General features: G+C 41.2%; 1 protein-coding gene across 2 annotated transcripts in view; it reads right to left on the reverse strand.

The window, feature by feature from the left end:
* CLIC5 (chloride intracellular channel 5) overlaps nt 1-22,417 on the reverse strand; it is a 79,693-nt gene that overhangs the window by 48,957 nt on the left and 8,319 nt on the right. The window contains exon 1 of one of the 2 annotated variants that reach the window (XM_048298747.1): nt 9,764-10,081. The exons of the other annotated variant lie outside the window; for it this stretch is intronic. Coding sequence (XP_048154704.1) covers nt 9,764-9,826 — 63 coding nt within the window. The 5' untranslated portion in view covers nt 9,827-10,081. Of the gene's footprint in view, nt 1-9,763; nt 10,082-22,417 lie in introns of those variants that run through there. 2 annotated transcript variants of the gene reach the window in all.

Raw genomic sequence — 22,417 nt, forward strand, 5'->3', positions numbered from 1 at the left:
TAGAACATTACACTTATGTTTAAAAAAAAAAAAAAAAAAAAAAAAAATCATATCTTTTTTGGCATCTTCTTGGTTAAGAGAAACAGAAACTAAAGCCATACCTAAATCAAGCAAACTCACTCTGTGCATAAACCCCATTTCCAGAATCATGAACAGGTTTTAACACCTAAGATACTAGTGAATGCTAAACTGAGTCATGATATGATTTTCTTAGACCAGAGGAAGAAAAAATTGGCCAGAGAAGTTGTGGATGATCCATTCCTGGAAGTATTAAAGTCCAGGCTGGATGAGGCTCTGAGCAACCTGGTCTAGTGGAAGGTGTACCTGCCCATGGCAGGGGAGTGGGAATTACACGATCTTTAAGGTCCCTTCCAACCCAAACAATTCTATGACTCTATGAAATGCAAGAGAAGCAACAGAAATAGTTAAGAAATGGCTTTTTTACAGCCTGATTTACGTAAAGAAGGGGGCAAAATCACTATTCCCATATAAAATATTTGCAAGTTTTATAGAATTTGAAGTAAATTAAAATCAGTTTCAGCCTTGAATATTAGGCCTTGAACTTTTTAATTACATTTCGCAAACTCATACAGGTGAATGACATGGGCTTCTGTCATCTGCACTGCACACAAAATTAGCATCTATCAAGATGACGATTTAGAAGAGCAAACTGCCACTATTTGAGCACCTTCATCCTTTAATATAATGTCCTTTATGCCAGAGTAGCTATAGCAGGAACAGCTTCAACTCCTACTGTCCTACAGATGTATTAGTAAGTTAATACAACACAGCCCTCCTGAAATGCACTTCAATTAGTGCTTTATTTCAGTTTTATGAAGGGTTGCCAGAAATACATAAAAAGGAGCTATTTTAATGTCATTTGGAAATCAGGTGCACAGGGAAAAAAATTGGAAAAGCATTTGAGCTCCAGATACATAATACCTCTTAAGAAGTAACCAGGCTACATTGGGGACCAGCATAGAAATCATGGGGATTACAAGACTGGTGTAAATTTATGAGTCTTTTTGTGTGTGAGAACAAGCAGGAAAAGCAGAGAAGTTGGTCCTACAGAAGATGCAACACATCTCCACAAACCTGGCACTAGAGAAGGACTGGTATCAGCAGTTTATAAAGGTGAGGAGAGCCTGAAGAACTTGCCTTGGATCACTGAAGGAGGCAGAAAAACACAAAAGTAAAGAAATCCTGCCAAGAATTTGGGTCAAAACCTGGGAATATTACTGAGCTTAACATGTAAAATTTGCATTGCGGGACCTTTTCACAGTTTGATTAGAAAAAATAATAAAAATCAGAAGGTTTGAATGGTGGGAGCTGTGCTGTTGCTTTCTATTAAGATAAAGTGCTGCAGTACTCATTTGTTCATAGAATGGAAAGCCAAAAAAAACTTGATTTGGATTTTGACAACACTGGAGCCAGTTTAACATGGCAAAGCTTTGCTGTGGTGTGTTAGAGAACTGTATCTCAGGTACTTTGTGGTCTAGTCCCTTTTCTGAGCACATGTCCTCTTATGACATTGTACCCATGAAATTTCTGTGGTGCATCAGTCACTGAATCAAAGAAGAATATGTGTTAAATCATGGAAGATCACTTCAGCCAATGAACACCAGCACTAATAAATTTTAATACATATAGAAGAGTAAAATCATACACACTCTAAAAAGTAAGTCATGAAATTATTCTTGAGAGGGACAGAGTAATACTCACTTACAAAGGAACTAAATTTAACAGAGTCAGAGAAAAAAAACCCTATGGACTCATTGTTCTACATTTACCTGTGTACTGACAATCAAGTTATGTAACAAACAGCAATGACATGTTGTAAATGCAATCAGTTAGATTCAGTTCTGCCCTTAGGTATTATTAAATAAAATTACTGGCTCTGGAACTGAAAAACACAGCTGGATACAGTTTGAATTACTTCTGTTCCACTGTAATAATTTCCAAGTCTTAGGTTTAATATAAAAAACCATGCCAGGAATCCATGATGCTGATTAAACTCCTCGGACCTACAAAAACCAGATTTTTTAACTCATCGTTTCAGATGTACATACATATCCCTGTTACCCCATCTAGATGAGTTTTGCTGCATGTCAGCAACACAGAAGTGCAAAAAAATGGAGAGAGCAGAAAACAAGGAAGGAAAGGGAATAAGGAAATTTCCACGTGAAATTTTACTGTGTCAAACAAATCACTTCAAGCTATTTACAAATTAGCCATTACAGGTCCTTTGGTACCTGCTCTGATTTCCTACATCATGTAAGATTTACAGATTGAATCCAGCACAAAACCAAACCCTTCCTTATCCCAACTGATTCTCCCTGACTTTGTGTCAACCTTAGCTAAAAAAAAAAAGTTTATCACTGAAATCTTCTGTTATTCAAGTATAAAACTTAACACATAAAGTCACAGCCCTTTAACATCTGCCTGACTCTGTTAGAAAGCAGTAATTTGAAAAAGCTACCAGAGCTCTTAGCTGAAAAATGGAAATACTACTAACAAAATAATGTTTCTATTACCTATTTGCAGCACTGGTGGGATTATTGTGCTGGTATCTGCCACATTTTGAAGAAGTATGTGCCACACAAGAACTAAGTGATATTTTTGATGTGATGATCAATGTGCTCTCCTAAACAATCTTTACACAGCCTTCCATTAAACTCTATTTGACATAGGCAGGTAATTGATACCAACATTAAATCCTGGAGCACAGGCAGACGTACTTCCTGCTGGCTCTCTTGGAAAGGGTCCCTGTGTATTTTTGGGATGTTATGTCAAATGATCCCAGTGACATTTGCTGCTCTGGATTAGCCTCAGCAGAGCCATGTATTGCCAACAAAAGTTTCCTGAGGACACTTACTGGAGCTTCACCGTCATCACTGAAGCACAAATGCAACAACCTGTGAGCCTGACAAGATGGGAGCTGCCAGAGATGGAAAAAGAGCAAACTGCAGCTAAACATAGAGCACCCAGAGCACATTGGTGGCTATTTTTAAGTACCAGCAATAATAATTATGAATATCACCAGTTCTTCATGGCAAATTAAAACACGGTGTTTACCCAATTTGACTCTGCGGCTCAGAAAAGCTGGAATAAAGGAAGGAGCTAGCAAGAGAAGTTTAAACAAGATCTCAAATACACTTAGGCTGGCCGAATTCTGCTGCCACTGAACTCAACAGTACAAAACTGACTCACTTTTGTGGCCATGACCCAAGCTGAATGTTTCTGAATTCTTATTTATTCGAATGGATCCAATTTATAAAGGCATGTGAAGAAGACATGCATATTCAACAAAGCATTGGAATACGTTTCATTTTAATCAGATGTTTTGATCACAATTAACATATATATCAATGCCATCAAGTTTAATAAAAGCAAGTAGCCACAGCCATTTATAGAGGAAAACTCCCAAATCATGGCAGATCAGGGTGTCATTCACCTTTAACCATAAACTAAGGATTAGACCATGAATTTAGGCAGGAGACATAACTGGAAATCCCTTCTTAACTTGAGAACCAGTTTCCTAAGCAATCCTAAAAGCATTCCAGACTAGATTCAAGGTGGCAGGAATAGTGAATATATCCCTGCCAAGTCATTTTTTAAACTTGGCCTGGTTAAACTATTTACTGCCTGTCTCTAACATTCCCACCAACGAGGCCCTTGTCTTGACGCAAAACAAAACCTGCAAATGCTCAGAGACAAAACAGACACAGAGATGCTGGGTTGTATAACTCAGGCTAAAGCTTCTTTAAAGTATTGTTTTTCTTCATCACAAGGAAAAACAAGTGACTTGTCATTTTAAAACATTTGCTAGGCTGTTATTTGGCAATTTATTGAATTTATTGAATTTTTTTTTTTTAACAATATAAGTTTAAAGCAAAATTAAATCTTGCAAAGATGGATGTTTTTCCTCTATTTTTTAAATGATTTTATTGAAAATGCTTAATAAAAAGATCAGAGAAGCAACTATCATTCCAGGCAGCATTTCCCTGATTTAGGCAGGTCAGAAGTGGAGTTGTTATTGATTTGTCACTCCAGTCACTCCTGATTTGACAAGATCTTAGCAGAACCATTACACTGAAATACTCAAGTCCCCCTGCATGGAACTTACGAAACTCATTTACAGATGTTTAAACAAACCTAGTAAAATTATTTTCCTCCCTGGTGTCCAGACTACTGGCAAACCTTGTAAATTTTGTAACCTTAATACCAAGGCACAAGGCCAGGATGCTGGAAGAGGAGACTCAGGCTGCTGAACGTGTGCTGCCTCACTAAACAAGTTTGAAGAGACACTAACCATGGTACCCATCACCCTCTTGGCAGCTCCAAAAGGTAAAAATTCAAGATACACAATAAACCCTGTGCTCACACCACTTCCAGGGTGACAGCTGAAAAGTGTCAGAGATTGTACACTCTGTACATACCTGCTTTGTAGGGTGGTTGTGGCTCCTTCAAAATGTGAAGGGCTTGGCAACAAAAAAATGTTATTGTCAGTCTTGGAGCACTAGACAGGTTGGACCAGATGTTTCAGTATCATTATTCTTCCTTGTGCTTTTTTAATCTTTGTTATTTCCTCTTTATCTAGAAAGTTTAGCTAAACATAGGAATGATTTTGTATGAAAGCCAAGCTGAGCTCATAATACCCAGGAAATACCCACACTTCTCAAGAAACAGAAATTAATTTAGAGCCCCTCCAGATCTGATTCCGGTATCTAATCATCAGGAAGAAAAACTTTTTGAGGGCAGTCTATGACTCAAATACACTGCAGAGCCTGTCTTGTTATAAAGGGTTAAAAGGTTCCTATCAAGTTACCTCTCCCTGTTTGCAAAGCCTGTACTGGTTGTGATAACCCTGAAATTCTGAAACTGAAATCAGTGAGTCTCTTATATTAAAACCACAAAAGCTTTAATAGTGGGGGGCGATTGCTTGTAACAGGTGTAACACTTTTATTTATATCTTCCTTTAAGGCTATGTGACAACTTCACCAAATCCAAACCAAATCACCTTTCAGCAGAAATATCTTTTTAAAAAATCCAGAAAATGCACCAAAAAATGCCAGAATAAAACAAACAAACAAACAAGACTTGCTCCTCCCTGAGATAATTACTGGGGTAATTGTGTCCAAAAGAGGGGCAGCAACACCTTCCTGAGAGCAGCAGCTCCTGGGACTTTGATGGAGCACACTGTTGTTGATGACTGCTCTGTCCTGGCAGCCAGGCTCTCTGACTGACCCATTCATTCACAAATAGTAGGTTTGGTGCAAAATCTTGCCATCGCTTTTAGACATAATCCTAACAGACCCAGTCAGCTGGCAGATGGGGACAGGTTAAATGTAGTGACTGTGGAAGCTCAAGGCCTTTGAGAGGTCTCTTTTGATTTGTAAATTTGCAGCACCTTCACATTTTCTCTCAGGGCTATTCAGTTTGACTGTGGGTGAACACTTTGAGAAGTAAAGCCTCACACCTTTTAAGCAAAAGCTCTTGCTCACCTAATCCTAGAATGGTTTGGGTTAGAAGGGACCTTAAAGATCATGTCATTCCAACCCCCCTGCCAAGGGCAGGGACACCTTCCAATATACCAGGTTGCTCAGAGCCCCATCCAGCCTGGTCTTGCATACTGTCAGGGATTCACAACTTTGGGCAACCTGTCCCAGGACCTCACCACCCTTACAGTACAGAATTCTTCCTAATATCTAATAAAAACCTACCCTCCTTTAGCTTAAAGCCATTCCCCTTTATCCTATATGCCCTTGTGGAAGGTCCCTCTCCAGTCCCCTTTAGGTACTGGAAGGTTCTATAAGGTTTTCCTGGAGCTTTTTCTTCTCCAAGCTGTCTTCACAGCAGAGGTGTTCCAGCCCTGTGATCAACTTAGTGGCCTCTTCTGGACTCATTCCTGTGGGTCCACATCTTCCTTCTGCTGAGGACCCCAGAGCTGGATGCAGCACTGCAGGTGGGGTCTCAAAAGAGTGGAGTAGAGGGGACAAATCACCTCCCTCGACCAACTGGTCCTGCTGATTTTAGTGCAGCCCAGGATACTGATGAACATATTCCTAATATTAAGCCATCAATGCCACAACAATGACTCTTTCTAGAAGCAGCTGCCTACCAGCTTACCACACATTCTCCTACCACCATGATACCACCATCTTTTCACTATCAGAAACACGGATTAAGATACATCTTGTTATAGACTGCTTCTAAAGCTGGAAGATTTTAAAAATGCAATGTACTTTGGTCCACTTGTGGGGTTTGTTTGCTTTCTAGACTGCATTCTGAGCAATGCCGTCTTCTTTGCATCCTGGGTTTTTTTCCCGTGGGTACAATGTATCTCCCTTCAAATACCTTTCAATACCTTTCGGTATTAAGTACTAGTCCAGTCCTGAAAGGCACGGAATGTACATCCAAACACCTGTTTCCACTGCAAACAGAAAGAAGCCACAAAAGTCCTGTGGCCCTCCCTTATGGATTTTAATTGTATTACTTCATGTAAAAGGAGCACTATTTCAGTTTTGTCATTATGTTCACGCATACAGGTTCAAGATTGCCAGGAAAACCTAAGCATACCTTCCATCAGGCTGTGATTGTCATTTATACAGAAGCACTTTGCTTCCCCAGCACACAAAGGACTGAAATCAGCCTGAGTTACAACAAGCTGGGTTAAGCACAGAGCAAGAGCTACCTCCCGATGTTCCCTTCCCCAGCGCTGCAGCCGCCAGCGCCTCACGACCCCACACATCAAACCTTTCTCTCTGGCAGCCTCCTCCAATTCCCTGTCAAACAAGTTTAGAGAAGCAAGTGCCGGAGTTTCAGCATTCAGCAAAGGCCTGCTCACACAAGCTGCACGTCTGATCAAGGTGGCACCACCTCCCAGGCAGACCTCACGGCTCCCACCATCGCTCTCCTCGTGTCCTGCCCCAGATTTGGGGGGGTTTGCTCTCAATCAAGCACCTTGTAAGAACAAACGCTTGTTCACAAAAAGATACCTCACAGATCCAGGGTAGGGCACCGTTAGAAAATGAGTGAAATCAATGGGGATGATAACAAATAGGTGTGATAACCACTTAACCTGTCTCTGCCACAGCAGTTCAGCTGTGTCCTGGTGGTGCCCAGCCTGTCTGTGTGGCTCAGGAGATCCTGAGCCAAGCTGCATTAGGTTACAGAGCAGCTCTTTTGGTTACAGCCCCGCTCTCTGCTTGTCTTTCTGAGGCTCCTGCACTCCTGGTTGATAAACAGAAAAGGGAAATAGACCAATTGTGTAACGCCTTTCTTTTTTTAACCTGAGACAGAAAATGCTCTTATTAGGGACACTGTGGCTGGTGAAAAACAGCCCTTTCTGGTTTATTTGGGCTTGTGGAAGCTACAGTTTCCACCAGGCCACATATACTGCCCTATGTTTTCTCACTGATCTCTGTGTTTTCTGTGTGTTCATTCAAGGATGCAGGACAGAACCCTTTTCCTTGGCTGAAGTATCAGCTCTATAAAAATCAAATGAGGCATTGCTCATTGATCCCAACATCCTTTGCTGTTAGAACTTGTCTCAAGTGTGGCCCAGTATATTTACATTTGCCACTTGTCCCAGTATTTCATGGTCCTCCAGAAGTTGCCACTTTTCTGTTCTTTCCAGCCTTAAAACAGAAAAAGTATCTTCTCCTTTGCACAGTGCCTCCTGGATCAGCCTTCCTGTTTATCTCCCCTTACTAATATCCTATTATTTGCAAAGTCACCCTCCAGAAAAGTTTTCACCTTTTCATGATGATCTCACATGCTCCTTTTTTTCAGCTTTCAGCTCGTCTCTCCTTTGGATGTTCTTCTCCTTTTATTTTGAAACTTCTGAGGTGTACAATTTAATACTCTGGTTACATACTTTACTGTACAACCTTTTAAACTTTTAATTAAATTAATGGCACCTTTCCAAAACATCAAGAATTGATATTTTTCAACCTAAATGGAAAGTCTCCAGGAAGATACCAATTAATTCTTTTGCTCCAGCTCTGAGTTTTATGTGAGTCTCTATGCAATCCTGTAATATGCATTATGCAGGAAGTCACATTACTAAAAATATTCTTTCTGGAGTTATAAATCTTCAGGTGGTGGCATGGCTTAGTTTAATGCAGTGCTCATTTTTCCCACTATCTTATGGATCCAGAGCTTCACACAATGAATCTGGGCAATGACCTTCACTTTAACAGCTGATGTAGTCAAAGAACCACATATCACAAACATCCGTGTCAGCCTCAGTGAAATAGTGTGAGCACTAAAACAAACCAGTAGCTACAGATTTCCATTCCAGCACATATTTGACTGATGACAGAGTGCCAAACAACATCATCAGCCTATTTTTTAGCCCATAAACATCTCCATTTACCTTAATTTGATAGAAACAACTTGCAGGAGGTAAGGTGTCTGGCTGTAGGGACTCATGCTGGTCCATTTTAGAACATTAAGGTCTCTGTACAAAGGATCTACAGGGCTCTTATGAACCTGAAATTCTTGTCAAATCTGTTTGCCAGGGAAAAAGACCTTGCTGCTGGCTCATTCAGAGCAGCTGCCCCTGAACTGACTGGTTTTGGAAGATGTGTGAAGAGGCCATGTATACACATCATGGATGTGGCTGACATTTCAACTTACAGCCCAAAATATCCATCGGGGAGTACAAAGTAATTACATACTCTCATCTTGACAAAAGGGAGGAGTTGGAATTTGCTTTCCCAATCTTTCAGGGCTCTGTTTGCTAAGGGGCTGAGGTAACTCCTACATATTAATAATAATCCTATGGATTTATAGGGGTGGTTTAGGCTCAGAGAGACCAAACACCTGCAAGTGTTCCAGGTCAGGCTGGGCAAGGTTTTAAGAAACCTGGTCTAGTGGCCTATGGCAGGAGGATTGGAACAAGATGATCTTTAAGGTCCCTTCCAACCCAAGCCATTCCATGATTTTACATGGGCTTAGGGGATTTCAGCCTCAATGTGTGTAGAGGCTTTAAATACTATGAACATCAAAAAATCTGAGCTCTTCACTGAGACAGAGTCTGCACAAGTTTGCTATTAATAAGGTTGTATGTGTCATGGGTTTCAACTGTGCCACTGGTTTTAAGTAAGAGTTGCACACAACTTGAAACATTCTGAAACCCTACCACATAATAGGTTAGCAATTTTTCTGTATTTTCATTAAATTGGTTTCTGTTCTCAGTTACCCTTCTATAAAATCAGAATGAGCTTCGGGCTGAGGAAACCAACCATAAAAACTGATTTAGTTTTTATTGGTTTAGAAAAAAAAGAAAGTATTGCAGTAAATAATTGGAAGACTGACAGCTTATCGCAATCCTTATTGGTTTATGGTCCATCAGCATTTCAGACCTGATAGATTCTGCTGAGGTACCAAATCCTGATACCCCTCAGCTCTTCCCAAAAATGGAAGAGAAAGTCAGGATTCATAGAGCAAAACCTGAAGCCTACAGCCTCAAGTCTAAAGTTAGGACACAGTACATTGCAGGCAGCAGGCTAAGAATAACAGAACAAACTCATGAGGAGAGAATTAACAATAAAACACAGGAACTCTGACTCTCCCTCCACAACATTACCTAATTCTAATGCCACGAAAAAGAAAGCAGAGTGAGCATGTGTGTGAGAGATAACAGGCTGTCACAGCACCGCTTCCACTCAGTGCCAGAAAATTAAAGTTTGATTATTCAATAGAAGCTGAGCTGATCCGAGAGCCGCACTAGTGTCCAGTTCACAGCACGACTTACCTTCACAAAGAGCTCAATTTCAGGGTCCTTTCCTTCCCCATTAGCAGCAACACAGTCTGTCATTTTTCACCCCCAAGGCTCCCAGCTGATCTCTTGCTATTAAGTGGCAAAAAGAGGTTTCAGCTGCACGGTGTGAGTTTCCCTTTTGAACCGCTCTCACAAAGCTCTTAAAACATAATTTGTAATGAAAAAGCTCAAAAGCAGTGGAGTAAACAAGTTTTCAGGTTGTATTAAGAAGAAGCAGACAGCAGTCCCTATTACGGCAGTTCTTCAGAGCAACAAGTGCTGCTGTGCTCTGAGCAGAACTGCAGCCCTCGCTATCCGCCCAAAATAGCCCAGAGCATAAAAAAAAGAGAGGGTGGGGTTAAATTCGTAGGGGAGGAGACAAGCTCCTGGTACCTACGGCAGGATCAGTCTCTGAGCGAATAATTCTGCCCTTCCCCGTTTTCAGCATTTCTGTTGTTCCCTCCCTTATTCTACAGCTGGGAGCACCAGGGACAGGGAAGAAGGAAGTCCAGCAGCAGGGCTGGTTTCGTTGCTTTAAGCAATAGTGATGTTTGTTTCTGCTTTTCTGAAGGGTGTTTGTCCTGCCTCTAGCTGTTCAAAATCCTAATATTGTTATTGCTAAGAAAGGTAAGGAAAAAAGAGCTTGTGCACTGGCTGTTGGATCAATGCAAGGAACGGGCAGAACAGCAGAGCTTTGCCTCAGCAACCCCTGCCATGTGTGTGGTACAGAAGCCAAAACAGAATACTCAGGTGAGAGAAGCACCTGTGGTGCCACCACTGCTGTTGGAGCACAGGAGCAGAGGAATGGGAATGTTTGGGTCCTAGAGATATTTCTCAGCGTGTCCCTCGGGGTGCTGGTTATAGAGGGGGGACAGGAGAGCGATGATTCGCTGGGTGGAGCATGGGGGAACAGCTCCAAAGACCTCAGCCTGCTGCTGGCGTGCTGCTGTCGTCTCTACTCCGTTTCCTTCGCCCTGCATTCCTTGCGTGACTCAGAGGGCACCGCACAGCAGCCCTGAGCATGAGGTGGCACCTACAGAAAGTCCTGACACAGCCAAAAGGCACGAAGGGAATGAGTGCTGGCACAGGAGGGCAGAGGCAAAGGGGTCAATGGCACCTCCTGCTCATCCCCATCCCTGCCTGGAGGGACTTTGTGTCCTCCTGCCCTCAGGAAGTCCCTTCCTGCACTTCTGCCCCCCGATCCTGTTTCAGGACTGCCAAAGCTCTGGCTCACAGGCTGTTGGCAGCTCAAGCTGCCAGACACGAGCAGTTTTACCTTTCCCTTCTGACACACAGAGGTCTTTTGGGGAAGGTTTTGACATGATCAAACACTCTCCTTTCCTGAAAGTGCTCTTAGCTGTGTGCTTTTGTGATGATCTCCAATTCCTTCCATGACCTCTAGGCATTTGACACAGCTCCAGAGAAGTCACAGCCAACATCTCTGTGGTCCTTTGGGTAAGTTCTACAGGAAATTTTCCTGCAACAGCTGCTTCATGTGCACGCCATGAAGGACTGAAATGGTTAACGAGTAAATCTCATTATGCTGTTGCAACTGTAATTACAACATAATCATCATTATAATTACTGTAAAAGTATGCTTATGGTTTTTAGATCTAATTAGCACTCATTCAAATAACTGGAAGGTTAACTATAAGAGAATTAAGTGTTATTACTCCTTTGATTTCAAATTTTTACGTGTAACTTTTGGATTAGGCACATTAATTACCAAGCATTTAGAGTACAATTATTCTTAGGCCTACCGGCAAGTTTCCAAGGACATGGGCTAAGTGTACTTACATGTGGCAGAAAGAATCATTGCATTGTAATTATGCATTACAGTTATAAAAGTCTGCCAAAAACTTAAGAGCAATCACCGTATCTCTAAAATGCATCCCTAAATAATGCATTGTTAACTATACAATTATAAGCTTTTGGGTTTTGCTGAAAAATTGTTTTGCTTTAGCACTTTGTGGTGACATAATTTCCCTTTAATGAGGGTTCCTGGGATCAATGGGAAATGGGTCATCTTGACTGAGGTTACCTCTAGCTCCAGCCTCACTGAAAACATTGTTTTGATATAGGCAAGCTGTTTGAACAAGGTATATCACAGGACCATCTCTATTGGCCCTAGAAGAGAAAATACTGCCAGCTCTGAGCACAGTAATGAGGCAATGCTGCTAATGCTAAACCAAAATGTAGAAATAAAATCAGCTTTCAAAATATCGGCACTTAAAAATTGTGATGCATTGTGACCTATTTAGATGTCTATTTTAGAATGAAAAAATGTGCCCTAGAAGCGTCTAATTTTTTCCACTGAGCCCAGGGTAATGAGATAAACACATCATGGTCAGACAAATCCTGCAGTAATTTTTAAGTAAAAGAAATCTACGGCTTTAGTGCCTGATTCCTGTGCACGTGCCATCCCTTACTCCAGAAGTTGTGCGTGCCTTGTGCTTCTGAAACTCAGACTCTAGATGTAGCAATTTTGGTAGAGACTCAACGTGTCAAAACATTCAAATCCTTCCCTCCCAATTACTGTCTGGGTTTAGTGGTGTGTTATAATTAGTTTGCAGATGAAGATTATTGTGCTGAGGCTCAGCAAAGCAGAAGGGAAACTTTGCAATACAAAGGGAGCGAAGGTGCCCTGCAGCCATGTCCATTCTAACCCAGATATAAACTACTGCAGGAACGGGCCAGATCCCACCTGGTTCAGGGTGTTTCTGGGCAGTGCTGCCACTGGAAGGTGCTTTCCCCATCTGCTTCCACCCATAAGACACCACCTTGTACTCGCCCCCTGCCCCAGGACTATGGGATGCTCAGAGGCTACAGAAGCTGAGGAGTCAATACCACACATCTGGTATTCCAGCTGTGCTTTTAGGTATCCACAGAAAGAATAAGCCAGCCTACCTCAAAAAAACCCCCTCTGCTTTTCAAAAATACCCCCATGGAACCCCTAGAAGAGACCAAAAATAAAAGACAACATAACTTGTTCATACAATGTTAGTTTTTTAAAAAGAGATTCTGAAAGCTGAATTTAGGATAAACATTGTAAAAGACAGTGAGTAGGAGAAAATATATATAGATGTGTGTGTGTATATATATATATATGCACTGCTTTAGGAATCTATTCATGCATTTACTGCTTTTCTGTCATATAAAACTGACTTACTGCTTACATCTGGGTGGAACCTTTCTGACTATAATGGTTTTTACTGTCTACACAGCTCTTTTGTGTGTTATGAAATCAGCTCTTTCTTCAGCCAAATTAAGGGTAAGACACTGATAAATAATTAGTACACTCTCATTTTACTGCAAAGAATGAGTCACTTAGTTTGGCCTATCATTTTCTCACAAGTCAGAAGTAGCAGAGGCTTTGAGTTACACACAAGAACATTAGACACTGAATTATGAACTCCTCATAAGCCAAGTCTTTATAGTTTGAGGTTTATGAGATATAGAAATTAATATGAGCACGTCATCCCATTAATAAAAGAAGAGGACAGCTTCAGAAAAGGAATGGCCACGTCTTCACATAAGACCTCTATTGTAGGTGAACTCTGACGCACTATCAGCTTTCACAGGCCTGATCCAAGCTTCACTTCCAGCAAAGATTTGTCCCAAGGGGGTGAACCAGAGGCCAGGCATCCAGAATGTAACTCTATCATGCAGTTCTCCAGCAGACCGCTATGTTACTCAGAAGGATCAGGGCACAAAGCACATCCATCCCCCAGTGCTTCCATCCAGCTCATTCCATGAGAGCAGGTATTGCAAGTTTTATATGACACAGGTGTATTGGTTTGGCACAGCCTGGTTTTAGGTACCAGGGGGGCCACAAAGATGCCTTCTGTGAGGAAGCTGCTGGAAGCTTCCCACCATCCGGCACAGCCAATCCCTGACAGTTCTGAAGATGGACCATGCTGCTGGCCAGAACTGGGCCAATGAGAGAGGTTGGTAACACCTCTGTGATGACATATTTAAGAAGAAAATCAAAACAAAGTCACAAGATTTTGGATTCTAGTCAGAGAAGGGGAGGTGAGAACATGTGAGGGAAACAACCTGGCGACACCAAGGTCAGTGAAGAAGGAGGGGCAGGAGGTGCTCCAGGCGCCGGAGCAGAGATTCCTCTGCAGGCCGTGGTGCAGCCCATGGTGAAGCAGCTGTGCCCCTGCAGCCCATGGGTCCGTGTGGGATGCAGAGATTCCTCTGCAGGCCGTGGTGATGACCATGGTGAAGCAGCTGTGCCCCTGCAGCCCATGGGTCCATGTGGGATGCAGAGATTCCTCTGCAGGCCGTGGTGATGACCATGGTGAAGCAGCTGTGCCCCTGCAGCCCATGGGTCCATGTGGGATGCAGAGATCCACCTGCAGCCTGTGGGGAGGTGCCCGTGCCAGAGCGGGTGGATGCCTGGAGGAGGATGTGAGTGGTGGGAGTCCTGGTGGAGGCTGGAGCAGCCTGGCCTTGGAGCACTGCACCCTGTGGACAGAGAGAGCCCCGGCGCAGCAGTTTGGGAGGGCTGTGTGCCCGTGGGAGGGGCTCAGGCTGCAGCAGGGGCGGTGGGGCTGCTGCTCCTGAGAGGGGACCCATGTTGGGAAGTTCACAGAGAACTGTCTCCCGTGGGAGGGACCCCACGGCCTCACAGGGGAAGGACTCCTCTCCCGGAGCAGTGGAAGGAAATCTCGGTGATGAACTGACCAAACCCCCATGTCCTGTTCCCCTGCGCTGTCGGGGGGAAGGAGGGAAGGGCGGGGGGGGGGAAGGTGTTCTAAGGGCTTATTTTAGTTACTGTTATCCTCCTCTGATTCTGTTAGTTATAAATTCATTTCGCAACTTAAGTTGATCCTGTTTTACCCTTGAAGTGTTTCTCCCGGTCCTTATCTCGCTCATGAAGCGTTCGTTAATTTTTTTTTCCTTTTCCCTCCCCTTCCCAGCTGTGGCAGGGGAGGGTGAGCGAGTGGCTCTCGTGGGTGCCTGGCATTGGGCATCAAACCACGACACACAGACAACGTTTTTCATTGTTGTGATGAAGAGAAGTAAAAATTTGGTGCAGCTGCAGTAAATGCAGTAAATGGTATTCGGGGCTATGATTTTAACAGGGAATTATTTAACTGCTTAGTTGCCAAAGAATCCCCAACCTAAGAAGCGGCCAGACTGGTTTGAATGGGTTATGAAAACGTCTCTTCCAGAGACAGTTCTGAAGTACTGGCAATTTGCAATTGCATTTATTGGATGCTAGTAGTTTTGACATGCAACACACTTAACAAGTTAACAACTGCAAGGAATCAATCCAATAATTTTAATTTTCATTTCAATGTGTCACTATCAATTTCTTTTCTGAATTTCAGAAAAATCAAAAGGATTTGTCTCAGATATTTGTGGCCAGACAGCAGGTTCCCCTCCCCAAATGTACAAGACACGCAAGGACATACAAAGCTCTTCTCATCAGCTTCATGCCAACACTGGGTGAGCAGATACTTTCCCTTGACTCCAAAGATGTACAGTACCTCAAGATATGTTGGTTTGATGGAAGAACTGTGATTTTGTTCCTTCTTGTAAATTTTCCCACACTCAAGGTAATGGAAGAAAAGACATCAAGAGGTACAACAGCTGGGCAGCCTGAATGTCCCAAGAAATGGAAAAGGATGGAAAAGTCTAGGTCAGAAAACTTTGCACTCCATTAACTGGCCAGTTTGAGATAACCCACTCTATACCCATCCCCAGATACTATGAATCCAACACAGCCATGAGCTACAGCAGCGCTCCTTTATCTTTTTATTAAAAAACATTATTTTAGCTCTAAAATTATCTGGATGAAACTCTTCTGTTTAGCAGAGTTAATCAGCACAGACTGCAGTTTTGCAAAGTTCTAGTCCAAAACCATGGAATTATTTTTATATATAATTGTGTTTTCACATGGATGCAGCATCCAACCTTGCTGTAACATTAATAAGCATTAACACCTTCAAGAGAAAAACCTGCTGCTGTTCAGTGTGAAGAGGGATTTCCTTATGGATAATGATCTCAGTGCTCACATTGAGACAGCCACAGGTACCCATTTGTAAGGAAGTGGCTCCGAAAAGGTACAAAATTATCTCCTAATGCTGCATTCAGTACAGAGGCTTCTAGAGGGTAGTGGTTTATTCCTCTATTTTACTATCACTCCGAAACTGGCATTTCAATTAAAAACAAAAGATACTTCCAACCAGGACTGAGACTGCTCTGGAAAGTGGCATTGTAGGAGATACAATGGAGAGCATGACAGATTGTCCCAAACGGTGGGCTGTATGGATAATGCAGCTGATGAAAGGAGAAATGTAGAAATCCTCAGCCCTTGCTTTTCAAAATGCATCCTCCATGCTATTAAGTGTGGTGAAGAAAAACAGCACCAGGTAAGTGTGACATACCCATTGTTGTTGACTCACTACTGTCATAGAATAAAAATTACATGATTTTACTTCCAAGTCTGCAACAGAATAAGTAATGCCTATTCTTGTTTTATTTTACAGGAGTTCATACTGCAAGTCCCTATTTAGATTATTTCTGTTCACTTCTTTGTATGCTTCTTGGCATACAATTAATAAATTAATTGTAAACTAATTAGGATCTGAAGCATGAGCATGCAAATTAGGATTAAATCTCCCCCAAACAAAAGACAAGCACACAACACACTACTTTAATCCCAAATTTATGAATTATTATTTACAGAAAGTGTTCAAAATGGTATGTACAACTTATGTATATCTCAGGCTAGTTCTCAATTCCTCCCAGTAAATAAGGCTCAAACAATGCCCAGTTGCTGCTAATTTTATTGGGTACATTTGTGTTTCACACTGTTTAGCAAACAATTTGGCTGAAAGCTGAAATTGCTTTCCGTGTTCTGATGCACATTATTTCTAAAAGGTGAAGCCTTCAGAAGCTCAGTTTGAAATTACCCATGACTCAGGCTAGTCCCCATGGTTTTGCATGCTGGCATCATTATGTTATGTGCACCGATCTGCGCCGTGGATTTCAGGATCCTCTGTGGTGTGTATACTATTTGGCTTAAGAAAAGGGCCTCTGGATTTTTGATCCCTGAAAAGCACACACTTGATCAGTGTGAAATAGCACAGCTCAACACCCTTACATCCCTCTGTGGCAGCAAAGTTTAACCTCTGCAGTGGTGATGCCTCTGTCAATGGCAGTGCTGCTCACCTGGGTTAATGCAGCTGGCTGACCTTGAGCCTCACAGTGAACTGAAGAACTCTTCCATTCTCCTTAATAAACTGCCTTCATTCATTTTTCATTTCACCTTTTGGTACTTCTTCTGTGATAAAGTTTCCACAAAGTTTGCCAGCTCACTTGCCTTAGTGCATCACCTCAAGCTGTTACGAAACAAATGGTGGGTTCTTAGTTCTTTTTTTCCTTCCTAAGAACTTCAAAGTAAGAGTTCAACATCTTGCAGCACCTAAAGTTGACTTGGTGATACTCCATTTTAGTTTTTGGGGTATTTTTGCTTGGGGACCCTTTTCACTGCAGAGTTAATGCATACATCCAGAAAGAATTGAAGCAAGGTGGTCAGTTAAGAACAGATGTGACCTTCTCTTCTGCAAATACACTTTCACATTAACAGATTTTTGCTGGTGGCCATCAAACCCAGGTCATTTCAGAGAACCTGTCCCACAGCCTTAAGTGGAAGATATTGGTAGCAATTCTTAAAAAAGGAGGTTGGCTTAAGACCGAGTAATTTTTTTTGGTGAAATTCAGCACTGAGCACAGTCTAAATAACAGTGGTGCCTTGTTTAAGTCTGTCAGAACTGGGAATACTGGCTAGTCTAACTAGGAAGAGAAGGTTTTTTTCCTCTTAAATGGAAGATTTTCCAAAAACTTGTCACCTTTGGCCAAAATCACAAAATTTTCACAGAATATGTAGCAGGTATCACTTTTGTAAGAAAGTCACCAGCTGCAACACCTGGGAGCAACCTCACAGATGTCAAAATGTCAAAACCCAGGCTGTCTTTGCATTCTCACTGCTCTGATCTTGGTGACAACTCTGATACAATTCTGTAGAAGGTGGACTAGGTTTTCCTGTGAGACCTACATCAGTCAGAAAAGTTCTAATGAGATATAGACTCCTTTACTCATTATTAGCAATTTCTACCCATTTCTAGCCAAGCAGCAAGTCAGAGTTGATACCAGACTAATTAATAAATATATATAAAGGTATCTTGTGATGTTGAGAGAGAACCTAAATTCCCCTGCAGAGCATAGCATCAAACAGAGACTCTCCAGTTAAATCTTGACTACAGGTTCATGCAGAAAATTGACCTTCAGAGAGGAAAAGCAGAATTCATGAGGATGAAGCTGGGTGTGTTGTGAGATCTGACTCCACTCAGCCCTGCATCTTGACTAGGTGGAAGTAAGGGAGTTTCTGTCATCTCTCATCATGCTGGGTCTCATGAGCAGAAGAAGATGACTTTAGGCTACAGAACTACCAAACCAACACCCTCTGCAATTATCTCACTTGCCATGAGAGATCTAGCAATTAAACAACAAATTAAGAAGAAATTGATAGTCCTTTTCAGATAGTAAGTATATAATATCAAAAGTGAAAGCAAATGAAAGCAAGTTAGCCTGGTCACCTATAGCTCTCCCAAGATATTATAAACCTTGCACTGTATTTTAAACAAAAAAAAAATTAAAGTTCTGTAAATAAAATGAAGGGGAATCCACACATACAAACTTCATAGTGCAAAGCTTCATAAAATCAAAGAGGAAGACTCAGAGCCACTGGAAATAATACATATGGGAATGTTCACTATTGATAGGGCTGATAGTGCCACTGATTTTTAATGCTTTCTAATTCTTTCCCTCTTTACAGCCTATTTTCAAGTCAGTGTAACTTATGCCAGACTTTTAAAAGGGAGCTCTTCAACACTGGTGTCTTCTTTATTCATGCAAAGGACTTTAGACACCCAAAGATTTATCTTGCAATGCACTCAGCCACTGAAGTCACTGATCCCCCAGCCTACAGCTTAAAACAAAAGCTTGAAAGTGAACAAAAATGCAAGGAAATGACCCAATTTCCCCCAGAATCAACAGCAAGCTAAGAATAGACTCCTGAACTCCTCAATGCCAGCTCAGTCAAACCATTGTCAAATGAAAATACATTTGTTTTCCCAAGTGTTCAAAACTCCATCATCACAGAGTACGCTCTCCATACAGGTGATTATGTGAATATATATACAACATTCTTGTATGCAGTATTCTATAGGCACACTTCCAAAGACCTTCCAGCAGCCCACCTGTCACGCTCTGCTTGGAAAACTGCTTGGAAAATCTGGCCTTCAGTCTGTGTCTTTTTCTTTTTTCTTGTTTCTAATATCTAAAACAGTACTTGGTTACCATCCCCATGAGTCACACAGTCCAGTCTTGACAAGTTAATTGTTAGGTGGAATTAGGCAGCAGAGTGTTCTTTGGTCACATCCTTGCAGGGACTTGGAGAGCACGGTCTCCTCCCTGGCAGGCAGTCGAGGAAGGAATACCAGGGTGGCTGAGCTGCTGACCGGGCTTTTATACTGGGGCTATTTTTAGCTGTTATCAGCCGCGGGTGCGGGGCCAATCCGCGCCTGGGGCCGCAGAGAAACTCTGCTCCGGCCAAACTTCACTCGCAGCAATCTCACAGGGAGGAGCCAAATGACTGAATTTGCTGCTCTGAACTTCGACTGTTCTTTATAAGGGTTCCTGTAAGGCGCCAGCACACCAAGGACGTGAAGAGTTAGGACCATAAGGAAGTTACTGATTCAACAGATAAGCATCCTGCCTATGTTTGGTGTAAATTAGTGAATTTAAGGTGCCTCATGAAGTCCAATAAATTATGTAATCATTCAGTATGATATACTTAAAATTCAATCTGTGGTATTTTTACAAAGGTGGTGTTTTTTATGTCACCGGGTAGCTGTACTCTGTAACTAGAAACTACTTACTGTGATTATTTACAAATCCATGGGCTTACCAAAGAAAGGAAAGACAGATTGGTGCCTCTTCAAAACAGGCCACATGGTGTATAACAGATTTTTGATACTGGACCTTCATCCAGTATATTCTTTTAGTAACTTTTCATAAATATGACCTTGTAGGAACTTAGGGCATTGAAAAATTAATTTAAAATAGTGAGAAGAATGTGAATTAAAGTTCTTGTATCTAAACATTAGGCATATAAGACTTTATATTAAAAGATAGTAGGTTTATTCTTTTCATGGATAAGCATCACAGCATTCAGTGTGCTGCAGCACTTCTTTTTTTTAAACAACTGGGATATGTGTGCTGTCTTCACTTTTAATGGTGTTTCTTGATGGCCTGTGAAAAAGTCCATGAAATGTACAAGAAAGGTTATCTTCCATGCCTGAATCACAGTGTGATATTAAAAAAAAAAAAAAAAAAAAAAGCTAAAATAAGGACTGTTAAGTCAATAAGTCTATTCTATGAAAATCAGTATTCCTGAATTATTTTGTCCCGTACTCATCTAGAAAGTCCTAGCTAACAGATATTAAAACTAGGAAGAATTTCTGATGACATTAAGAAAAATAAAAACTTTATAAGTTTAAATTATTTCTCCTAGTATTCCTGTTTACTGAGGACTTGCCAGTATTATTTGGGCACCTCACTGGCCATTTCAGGCTAACAGAGACCCTCTTGCAATGAGGAGCCACCCAAAGTACCAGTATTACAGCTAAGGATATACATATTTATAGAGCAAGATAAATGTTGGGCAAGTATAAAACACTTCTCCTGGCCAGATGTTTAACAGAATAGATTTTTAAATAAATCCAAAAATGATACAAATACATGTGAGCAGAAATCAGAGGAGTGACAAATACCTTTCTTTTCAGATGCAAAGCTCCCACTCTTTCCATCTGCTTCTCAACCAGCGCTCAAGCTACAGGGACACAGTGTTGAGATCTCCCAAAGCACAGTAACATAGAACTTCACCTCAAATAGAATTTGCTTACTTAAACAATCATAGATATCTTAAACCAGGAGGTTATTAAAAGAATCTTTTTGCTGCTTGTTTAGTTTAGCTATAAAAGCAGAAGCAACCTGAGACAAAATGCAGCTGTGAAAAAAAAAAAAAAAGGCACCTTTGTGGAAAGAAAATATGTGCAGAATATGTGCAGAAGGGGATTACTATGATGACTGGCAGAAATGGAGACAAAAAGGATTGGCTGGTTTAGCCTCAAAAACATCTGAGGTTGTCTAAGCCTAAACTGATTTTAAAAAGAGCTAAATGCATGAATGAATGCTAATGGACCATTCTGGCAAAAGAGCAAGGATGTTTAAGCTGCACATGAATAAAGGTAATTTGGAAATTAAAGTGTCAAACCTTCAGAGCAGTGACATTCTGAAACACATTTCCAAAATGAATAATAATAGTAATAGTTTCTAAATAGACCTTGATCACTTTATGAATGAAGTATTACATGATGAGGCTGTCTGTAGCAGAATACTCAATTTCATGTCCCAAAAAGTCACATCCAGTCCCATGAATTTTTTTTCAGATTACCTAGAATCCCCAAAGCAACCAGTCTTGGTCAGTGTGCAGATTTCTACCTTTCTGTGCCTCATCTTTTATAAACATATAAGCAGGAAGATAATGGTTTTCTCCCAGCAGATGTGTTCTCAAGTTTTACTTCATTAACACCTGCATGGAGGCAGCAACAGAAAATCAATCAACTTTTGAATCAAAATCCTGGTTTCAAAGACTGCTGGATGTACTGAAACCAGACCTGTGCACTGACCAATTCCCTTCTCATCTATCCCTGATCACATCATTGTAACGTCATGAATGTCACTGACGTCTTACATTATCAGAGGCCTACCAACAGTAAAAATTCAACAATTGTTTAATTAATTGATATGAAAAAGATCATCTAGAGATCTAAATACAAAAATCGTACCTGCAGATGACAATGCAATGACTCATTTTAGTGACACACTTCCTCCTTTTTTTTCTTTTCCACAGAAGGCAGTTTCATAAAGGTTCATAACATTTCCCATTAAGTAGTAAGTACTTTTAAAATTGCCACCAATACAGAAAAATATTTATGTGTCTCTTTTCAGCCACAACCAAGCATATGAGAGAACATTTCTAAGTGAACCAGTAAATACAGTGGCAGAACAGTGGAAAATTTCCTTCCAATACAGGGTCTTACGACCCAAAGAAACAAACAATTTTTCTTTTCACAGTTAAAGTCTTAAGCTGTGTTTGAAGCGGTACCTAGGAATTCAAATCTAGTATGTTCAGTTGGCTCTTCTACTGTGGTGTCTGAAATAAAAAGTAATTCTAAACCAAATACAGTTGAAATACACGTATATGGGGATTGCTGTTAAAAAAAAACAGATAAAAGTTGACTGAAGTTAAAGGAAGAGTGCTGGTTCTCAGTCTTGGAAAGATGCTAAAATGTATAAGATCATTTAATCTAGTTAATTTAGACTGTACAGTGAACAGCAGAAGTGCCCAACATCACAATGTTTGATCACTATTGCACATCAGTTGTTGCTGAGTGTGCACACTGAAACAAAAAGGGAAATAAAATAGCCTGAAAAAAAAATTAATTAAAGTTTGTTTCCAGATGTCCGTTACCAGAATTCACTCCTCATCTAATCTAGTCATCC

The sequence above is a fragment of the Corvus hawaiiensis genome, chromosome 3, assembly GCF_020740725.1.
Source record: "Corvus hawaiiensis isolate bCorHaw1 chromosome 3, bCorHaw1.pri.cur, whole genome shotgun sequence".
Classification (NCBI taxonomy): Eukaryota; Metazoa; Chordata; class Aves; order Passeriformes; family Corvidae; genus Corvus; species Corvus hawaiiensis.